The following is a 9,403-nucleotide window of genomic DNA, read 5'->3' as shown; positions in this document are numbered from 1 at the left end:
CTGTTTGCATTTCATATGGTCCTAGGGGCCTCATATACAGCCTATAAATATGTATTTTGACATTTGTGCATTTCAGTTCTCTATTATATGTTCTAAAACTTTATTTGCTATTTTTTCATATCACTTCATGTGATTATTTTAACAATTTCTTAGTGATTTCTTCCTCAGTCCTTCAACTGTCCTTTCGTTTTTTTATTTTTCTCTTTCATGGATGTCACCTTCTTTGGAAGCTTGTTTAGACCAAGTTAATGGCCTTGTAGGCTTCCTCCACGCGACTAGGATTCATTTTGTGAATAATAAGAATTATACGTCACGGGGGCATCAGGATTTTAGAGATGCTTAGGTGGGGCATGGCCAAGACAAGGTTGGAAGCCACTGCTGTGTGCTCAGCCCACAGGGCTGCATGCCTCACAACTGTGAGCTAGGCCACTGCTACTCTAAAAGCAACGTGCCCATATGGAGAAGGGAAACGTATGAAGAATCATCATCACATTTGAAAAGAAACAAAGAATGCTTTAGGGCAACCAGTGATTAAATCACTTACGTTCCTGGAGTGCGGAGGTTTAAATTGGGGAGCTTGTCTTTGAGCACATTTTGATTTTTCTTCAGAAGTTAAGAAGTTGAGGATGAGGCGTTACACTGGAACTAGAAATGTGAGGACAGCCTTAGGGGAAATAGAAGGATAATTCAAACATGAGGGAAAATGTCAGGGGTAGATGGACTATTCCCTGCCTAAGCTGTAAGTGTGACTGGACTCACTGAGGTGTGGCCCTTCTCATGGAAGGGGCCTTGTCTCAGAGCCCAGCCCCTCCTCCACCTCCACACCCAGAGATGTCATTGTCATCAGGGAAGTGTTAGGGGCATGCTGGCAGCCCCGGAAGTGATTGGACAGTCATGATTGGACAGTCTTGATATGTTCTTAGAATTTATATATTTAAAAAATAAGCCCAATAAAACATGATTTAAAAAGTTTACCTTGCCGAAACTGGTTTGGCTCAGTGGATAGAGCGTTGGCCTGCGGACTGAAGGGTCCCAGGTTCGATTCCAGTCAAGGGCATGTACCTTGGTTGCGGGCACATCCCCAGTAGGAGATGTACAGGAGGCGGCTGATCGATGTTTCTAACTCTCTATCCCTCTCCCTTCCTCTCTGTAAAAAAATCAATAAAATATATTAAAAAATAAATTGTTAAAAAGCTTACCTACACTGGATTGAACAAAAAGTCGGTGCCCCAAGTGTACCGAGCGCTGTGCAGTGAGCGGGCGCTGTGGACATTGAGCCCGCTGCTTTCCGCATAGTGGGACCTGTGAAGATGTGGGCGAAGGTGCGCTGAGGAGGTGTGGCCTGCAGGGGCGGTCCTGGAGAACATGTCCCCCAAAGTGGGGCTTGGCAGGGGTCTGGGGTGGATGTGCCTGCCGCCTCAGAGGTTGCCTTGAATGAGACCCAGTCGGGTGGCTGCTGGCTTGCATGTCATTTACCCTCATGGATGCCATATTTTTGTGGGTTTGCCTTTGGTAAATGAGATCCTTGTCGCTGTGTGGTGAGGTGGTGTCACAGTCCCTGTGACGGGTGTCTGCAGCCGGTGGACCTGGAAGGCCCCCCAGGATCACCCAAGCTTGCCCCACAGCTGGGACCCCTTGGAGCTGGCCACCCAATTCCAGGGCAGAGAATGAGAGTGTGGGAGCAGAACAGTCCCCCTCCCCGCATAGGGCCAGCACTCAGTCCTCCAGAGCAGCTCTGTCCCCTAGAGATGTAGTGCCAGCCACTGAGTCATTTTAAGTTTTCTAGTGACCACATAAAAAACACACACACGCCCTGACCGGTTTGGCTCAGTGGATAGAGTGTCAGCCTTCGGACTGAAGGGTCCTGGGTTCGATTCCGGTCAAGGGCATGTACCTTGGTTGCAGGCACATCTCCAGCGGCAGGCGGCTGATCGATGTTTCTCTTTCATCAATGTTTCTAACTCTCTGTCCCTCTCCCTTCCTCTCTGTGAAAAATCAATAAAATACATTTTAAACACACACACACACACACACACAAAACCCCCTAAAACTATAAAATTAACATTAGTAGTAATTTTATTGAGGTCAACATATTGTCATTTCAACATGTAGTTAGTATAAAAAAATCACTGAGATTACCTTACATTCTTTTCTTCCTCTGCACTGAGTTTCAGAAGCTGGTGTGTTTTGCACTCACAGCACACCCGCTCGGCCACACTGCCAGTGCTCACAGCCTCATGTGGCCAGTGACCACCATGCTGGCTGCTGCACTTCTAGAAGCTTCAACTCCGAGGAAAGGTGGCTCTTTCCTCCCACAGAAGCCAGGTCCGTCTTGTATTATAGTCCGTGTGGGTGCTGCCAAGCTGTAGAATGTTCTCCCCGGAGCCAAAGCCTCTCTCCTGTGCCTCCTCCAGGCCTCTGGAGCCCGGCTGGGCCCGGCTCCTCCCTTCCCGCGGCAGCCTCTCTCAGGAATGCAACAGTAGCGGAGTGTGTCCCCCGGAATTCATTCTTCAGGATGCCCACCCTTGGGTGTTTACTGCACCCCCTGGATGTGGGGCAAGGTCTCACCTGTGTTGATAGAAGTGCTGGGCTGCTATTGGTGCTGCAGCCAGAGCAGCAGGCCCTGGGCCGAAAGCCTACGTCCCGTCCGGAAATGTTTTTGAACGTGAGCTTGTGTGTGGAATTCAGAAGCCTCTAGCCCTGGTTCTGAGTGGATACGAGGGATCCGGGCCGGTGGTTTGGGTGTCTGTGACGTGCAGACACATTCTGGCTGGGCTCTAGCGCAGAGCCCCTTCACAATGGCCCTGCATTCTCCAGAGGGACCGCGGCCGGAAAGTGACAACGCTTTCCAACGTCCCTTAGCTCGTGTGAGAGTAAGGCTCCCGCTTTTGACCAGCTCCCTCCCCGTTTCCCCATCTCTCCCTGCCCCTCCGGGACAAGATGGGGAAGTCACAGGAGGGGCAGGCTGCATTTGTCCAGGGATAGGGAGAGCTGAAAAGTACCCAAGCTGGGTGGAGCTGAGCAAGCACCAGCCCCTTCCTCCTGGCAAGTCTTGGCGTGGTTCAAGGCAGGGAGGCAGAGAGCCTGCGGCCAGCCTGGCCTCTGCAAGCAGAAGTGAGGGCTGCTCTTGGCTGGGGTTCACAGCCCCAAAGGATTCCTCACACCGGCTTCCGGGCCTGAACTGCCCGCAGCTCGCCTGTTTACTCTGGTGTATTCCAGGGTCGTCGCTGGGCCCAGGACGTGCAGGATGTGTCAGTGTCCAAATGGGCCCACCCCTCCTGGGGCTCACAGACAGGTTGCGGGGAGAGACAGCAAACAAACCAATGGGCAGTTGAATTGGAGGCAGGGGATGTTGTGAAGGGAATACACAATGCAAGGAGCTGACTGGAGGCCTCCTTGAGTGGGGTGCACAGGGAAGCCCTAGGAAGAGGGACATTTAACCAGGGACTTGAGGGTAAGAAGAGCCACCAGGAAGCTCCCAGCCATGGTGGGTACAGGTCAGGCTGGCGCATGTGAGGAGAGGGGAGTGAGGAGATCGAGGGTGGGAGGGGTAAGGGCTGAGAGGTCGGTGGGGCCTGTGAGCATGGGGCATGAAGGTGCGCTGCTGGGGCCGCAGGAGCTGCCTGGGGTTTGGAAATAGCAGGAGGGCAGGGTCGTATACGTGGTTTAAAAGAAGTGCTGGCTGCCCGGCAGAGAGAAGGTCATAAGAGGCAAGGGCGGCCCCAGGAGGCCAGTGAGGAGGTGGCCATAGTCATCCAGGAGGGGGCACCGGGGCTGGCTCACCATGGGGCCTGGAGGTGGACGTTGTGGTTGGATTGGAGGACGGGCCGGATGGGACCCACGCAGCAGGTTCTGGAGCAGAAAGACTCCGTGATTCTGTCGCGAGTCATTTGGTGGCTGTTGGTGTCACTGAAAAGATGGGGAAAGTGGGACTGAGGTTTGAGAGGGCAGGCAGCTCCGGCCTGCCGGTCAGCGTTATCACCACTGGGCATGTAGGGTAGTGGGAGCCAGGAGACCAGTGAGCAGCTCTTGGGAGGCAGAGGGGTCTGGATCCCCCAGTGCCAGCAGGTCTCATATCCACCCCTTCTCCCCGTTCCCCTCCACAGTGATCAACAAATACAAGCGCCGGCGGTTTCAGAAAACCAAGAACCTGTTGACAGGAGAGACAGAAGCCGATCCAGAAATGATCAAGGTACACGAGCAGAGCTCTTGGGTCCTGGGGGCAGGCTGTTCGCGGCCCAGCAGCCATGCGGGCTCTCAGCTGGCACCACCACCGAGCTGCTGTGGGGGCTTGGTCAAGTCTCCTCGCCTCTCTGACCCTCCGTTTCCCTCTGGAAAGGGGGCTAGGAAGCTGAGCTGCCTCTCAGGAAGTGGGCGGATTCGGGGGGCGGGGGGTCCCATTACCATTCTCCTTTCAGTGGGAAGACTTGCCCACAGTGTCAGAGCCAGGAAATGCAGGGCAGGACTCACACCCAAGCAGTCAGGCCCCGAGCCCAGCGGACAAGAGTAGCACCCCCATTCTTCCAGGTGGGCTGGGGGCGCCAGGGTGTTAACCTGTGCTGGTGCCAGGAATCCTCCTCTCTGTGCGGTGGTCCCGGCAGGCGCCCCGTGAGTGTGGAGCTGCACGCGGGGCTCTCTGCAGCCTGGCATATGGGCCCATCCAGATCTGCAGGCTGGGTTTCCCCTCGCCAGGTGGCTGGGGGTCCAGGGTGTGGGTCTGTAAGGCTGGTGTGTGGCTGGCCAATGGTCACTGTAGTGGCTGCTCTTCTGCTGTCATGATTGTCACGGGAGCCTTCAGGTGCAGGTGCCTCTGAGCCCCATGACCCCGCTGTCTCCCCTCAGAGGGCCGAGGACTATGGGCCTGTAGAAGTGATCTCCCACTGGCACCCCAACATCACCATCAACATTGTGGACGACCACACACCGTGGGTGAAGGGCAGCGTGCCTCCGCCCCTGGACCAGTGTGAGACCCCCAGCCCCTCTGGCTCTCCTTGTCTCCATCTATCCAAGCTCTCCCCCTGCCCCACCCCTGCCTGAAGACTCCCCTTTCTTCCCTGCCCCTGTCCTCCAGTGTCTGTCAGGGGGCCCATCTGAATATCCCACCTTTGTTCTGGAGGCCTAAGGGGTCTCCCCACCCTTGCGGGTGCCCGTGGCTCCAGCCCAGGCTGAGCAGTGCCTCTGCCCCACTTGCCTGCAGACGTGAAATTCGACGCCGTGAGCGGTGACTACTACCCCATCATCTACTTCAACGATTACTGGAACCTGCAGAAGGACTACTACCCCATCAACGAGAGCCTGGCCAGCCTGCCGCTCCGCGTCTCCTTCTGCCCCCTCTCTCTCTGGCGCTGGCAGCTCTACGCCGCCCAGAGCACCAAGTCGCCCTGGAACTTCCTGGGTGATGAGCTGTACGAGCAGTCAGACGAGGAGCAGGACTCGGTGAAGGTGAGGTGGGGGCGGGGGCTTCCCAGCACCCTCCTGGACTGCAGGAGGGGAAGGGGAAGTGGGCCAGGCTGGCGGCCTGGGGACCTCCGGCCAGTGCTCCCTGACCAGTTTCACAACCTCCCAGGTGCCCCCCCTCCTGCAGCCCTCGCTGGCTCTGGGATCCCGTCCCTGAGGCTTCTGTGGTCCTCCTGTCTCAGCTTTTCTGCTTCTTTGGCCAGGCCTTCTGAGTCCCTTCCGGACCGCCCCTTCCTGATCTTGTTCCATAGCCCGTTTCCCCACAACTTGGGCTCTGACTTGATGTCTCTGCTCTCTGTCACTGTGTCCCTGAATACTCCTGGTGTCCCATCTTTCTCTGCTTATGTCTGTGCCATTGAGACTCGGCTGTGCTTGCCTGGGATTGTCTCTCATGTTGGGTTTCCGTTCCTCCGACTGTCTCTTCATCTATCTCTGTCACTCTGCCTCTCTCCCCATCACTGTGTCTCTGCCTCTCTCCTCTCTTCTGTTTCTTTCTCTCTCCATCATTGCCTGCCTCTCCATGTCCATCTGTCCATCTCTGCCTATCATGCGCACTCCCTCTATGGGTAGTCCTGGGGGGTCAGGTCTGTGAGCAGGTTCTTCTGGGAGTCCAGGAGGAGAGCAAGGGCATGGCAGCGCTCACAGGCATCTCCCCCCACCCCCCACCTCTAGGTTGCCCTCCTAGAGACCAACCCCTACCTGCTGGCTCTCACCATCATCGTGTCCATCGTCCACAGTGTCTTTGAGTTCCTGGCCTTCAAGAACGGTAGGGGTGGGACCCTGGGGCCTGTGAGAGGCCATGGGGGGCTGGGGATGGGAGGGTACCAAAGGAGGCTGGCCCCTCTCTCTCCCTCTTCGCCCATAGGTCCTCTCCCTACCTGGGGGTCTCTCAGCCCCACTTTCCAAAGACCTAGTGAACTGGCCAGGATGATGGCCCCAAAACTCCCAGTCCAGAAACTTCCATCTACTGGGTGTGGTGCTACAGGAGGGGCTGGGCTGGGGAACTCCAAGGCCCAGAGCAGGGAAGCCCCAGAGCTGCTCCCATCAGCCTGCCCAGCAGGTTGCCTGCTGGGAAAGGCCCCTCAGGGTGGAGTGGATGGGGCCCACCCGAATGGGAAGGTGACAGCTCAGTCCCCAGAAGGTCCCTACGTTCCAAAGGCCAACAGTGGCAATGGCCAGGGTCTGGGGGGGCTGGCCATGGGGCAGGCACTGTTCTGAGTGCTCGCATTAGTTAGCTCATTGAGTCCTCACAGCCCCAGCCCCATGAGGAAGCCTGTTGTTGCCTCCATGCTTACGATGAAGCAGAGGCTCAGGGAGGTTAGGTAATTTGCCTGCAGTCACACAGCTCCCAATTGGCAGAGCCAGGATTTGGGCCCAGGCAGCAGGCTCCAGCACCCACTTTCATCCCCTAGGCCCTGCGGCCACTTCTTCCTTTCCTAGAGACCCACAATCTGAAGGAGGCCCGCTCTGGAAGGCGCAATAGTAATAAATATTACTATTATTAAGACAATATTCCAAGATTAAGAGTTACTTTTAAAATGAACTTCTTTTTTTTGATCCTCACCTGAGCACATTTTTTTGTTTGTTTGTTTGTTTTAAATATAGGTTTTATTGATTTTTTTACAGAGGAAGGGAGAGGGATAGAGAGTTTGAAACATCGATGAGAGAGAAACATTGATCAGCTGCCTCCTGCACACTCCCTACTGGGGATGTGCCCGCAACCAAGGTACATGCCCTTGACCGGAATCGAACCTGGGACCCTTGAGTCCGCAGGCCGACGCTCTGTCCACTGAGCCAAACCAGTTAGGGCAAGAGTTACATTTTGAAGATTGTAACATCAGAACTGAGCGGTAAGTGCCAACCCCTGGTAGGGGGTCTCGGCTGTAGCCTGTGGAATACTCCTGTGCCTGGTCAGGTGCCGGCTCACCAACGTTCCTGCTCACTGGGAGCTGGGTCGACTGGGGTCCCTCTTCCTGATGAGAAACGAAGGCTCAGAGTGGGCGGTCACTCGCCCAAGGTCACACGTCAGGAGTGGGCCCTGGATGAGCCCAGCTTTACTGCCCATGTTTGTTGCCTCCCTGGGCCAGGACAGGACTTGGATCCCTTCACCCCCACCAGAACCCCGTCTCCAGACCCATTCTCCCTGGTCAGGATTGGGGGGTTTCTGTGAATTTCCCTTTTAAATCTCAGGGTCTGATGGGGGATGGAGGAGCCTGCCGAGTGTGTTGGAGCTCCAGAATCAGAACCAGAGCAGGTGGATGGCCAGGGCTCAGTGCAAAGCCGGCCCTGTGTGACCACGGCTGGCCGCCTCTGTAAAGCAGGCATTGTGGCGGTGGCCTCCTGTGGCTGCGGGTCTTAAACCCTCAACACAGGCGGGATCCACCAGTGCTGTCATCCCTGTTCAGCTACGGGGAGCCCCGGGCTCAGAGAGGGCTGACCTGGGCCCCACGGGCTGGGTCCAGGAACAGCATCAGAAGGGGCTGATTGGAGACCTGAGCACGGGGCCCTTGTGTGTACCTAGGTGGCTGTGGGCCACTTCCCGCGCGGTTTCAGGGCAGTGGGCTGGAGGAGATGGCTTTGAAGCACGTGTCCCAGGTCTTCCCAACCAGGGGAGGTGCCTGGCACCAGGGTGGACAGCCCAGGTCTGGTGTCACAAAGACCCAGCTTCCGGCCAGATGCTGCCAGGCCAGGCTGTGAGGCCACAGGGAAGTGGCTTCTCTGACCAGCCCTTAGCACCTGGATGTGGTGAGCACTTAGGACCTGGCAGCAGTCACTGTCACCAGTTGAGGGACTGCGTTCTGGGGGCCGGTGTCAGCTGTGAGGGCTGCAGAGGTCCTGCCTGTACAGTGCTCAGGTGGCACCTGAGAAGCAGAGGCTCTTTGTGGGAGGGGGTCCTGTGCACCCCTCCCCCTTGGTGACCCAGCACCTCCCCTGGGGTCTGAGGAGAGTGGGGCCTGAGGGAGCTGCGGGAAGGACTCAGTTCAACTTCCTGGCTTCCCCCTAACTCCCGTGCACAGATATCCAGTTCTGGAACAGCCGGCAGTCCCTGGAGGGCCTGTCCGTGCGCTCCGTCTTCTTTGGAGTTTTCCAGTCTTTCGTGGTCCTCCTCTATATCCTGGACAATGAGACCAACTTCGTGGTCCAGGTCAGCGTCTTCATCGGGGTCCTCATTGACCTCTGGAAGATCACCAAGGTCATGGATGTCCGGGTAAGGCTGGGCGGCCATGCTGTTTTGGGGGCTGCCAGGGGTTGGGAGGGGGACTGTGCGGTCAGCTGGACCCTGGATCTGGCCCCGGGTGTTTCCCAGTGCCGGCTGCACTCCCAGGACCAAGGGGATTTTCGCACCAGGGGATTTTTCAGGTCACATGTGGGGCAGGGGAACTGGGAACAGTGGGGCAGGGCAGGGACTAGAGCCGGCAGGGGGAACGGCAGCTGACCATGGCCTCCCTCCCTGCCTGAAGCTGGACCGGGAGCACAAGGTGGCAGGACTCTTCCCCCGCCCCACCTTCAAAGACAAGTCCACGTACATCGAGTCCTCGACGAAAGTGTACGATGATGTGAGTATCCTCTAGGGTTTCCAAGCACCACACGCTCCTGGGGGCCCGAGGGATGGGCAGTTGTCGGGGTGGTGGAGGGAGACAAGGCATCTGCCCCCGAACTGACGGGTCTACCCTTCATGGCCTGTGTCACACCCTCTAGCGTCCACCTGCCGTGTATACTTCCTGTCTGAATCCAAAGTTCCCAGAGCAACCTGGAAATTCCCCTAGGCTGGCCGGCCAGACCAGGTGTGGGAGGGTGAGGCAGGGGTGCCAGGTGGGGCCCGAGAAGTGGGGTTCCAACCCCACCCTGTGCCCCACAGATGGCATTTCGGTACCTGTCGTGGATCCTCTTCCCACTCCTGGGCTGCTACGCGGTCTACAGCCTTCTGTACCTGGAGCACAAGGGC

The 9,403-nt window shown here is 56.8% G+C and overlaps 1 protein-coding gene across 1 annotated transcript in view; it reads left to right on the top strand.

Annotated features, from left to right (window-relative positions):
* CLPTM1 (cleft lip and palate associated transmembrane protein 1) overlaps nucleotides 1-9,403 on the top strand; it is a 38,727-nt gene that overhangs the window by 26,755 nt on the left and 2,569 nt on the right. Inside the window, exons 7-13 of the mRNA XM_015561204.1 lie at nucleotides 4,107-4,192; nucleotides 4,843-4,963; nucleotides 5,198-5,442; nucleotides 6,130-6,223; nucleotides 8,475-8,665; nucleotides 8,919-9,014; nucleotides 9,317-9,401. Coding sequence (XP_015416690.1) covers nucleotides 4,107-4,192; nucleotides 4,843-4,963; nucleotides 5,198-5,442; nucleotides 6,130-6,223; nucleotides 8,475-8,665; nucleotides 8,919-9,014; nucleotides 9,317-9,401 — 918 coding nt within the window. The remainder of the gene's footprint in view (nucleotides 1-4,106; nucleotides 4,193-4,842; nucleotides 4,964-5,197; nucleotides 5,443-6,129; nucleotides 6,224-8,474; nucleotides 8,666-8,918; nucleotides 9,015-9,316; nucleotides 9,402-9,403) is intronic.

Source organism: Myotis davidii, unplaced genomic scaffold (genome assembly GCF_000327345.1).
Source record: "Myotis davidii unplaced genomic scaffold, ASM32734v1 scaffold796, whole genome shotgun sequence".
Classification (NCBI taxonomy): domain Eukaryota; kingdom Metazoa; phylum Chordata; class Mammalia; order Chiroptera; family Vespertilionidae; genus Myotis; species Myotis davidii.
This window is presented reverse-complemented; position numbering and strand designations above follow the sequence as displayed.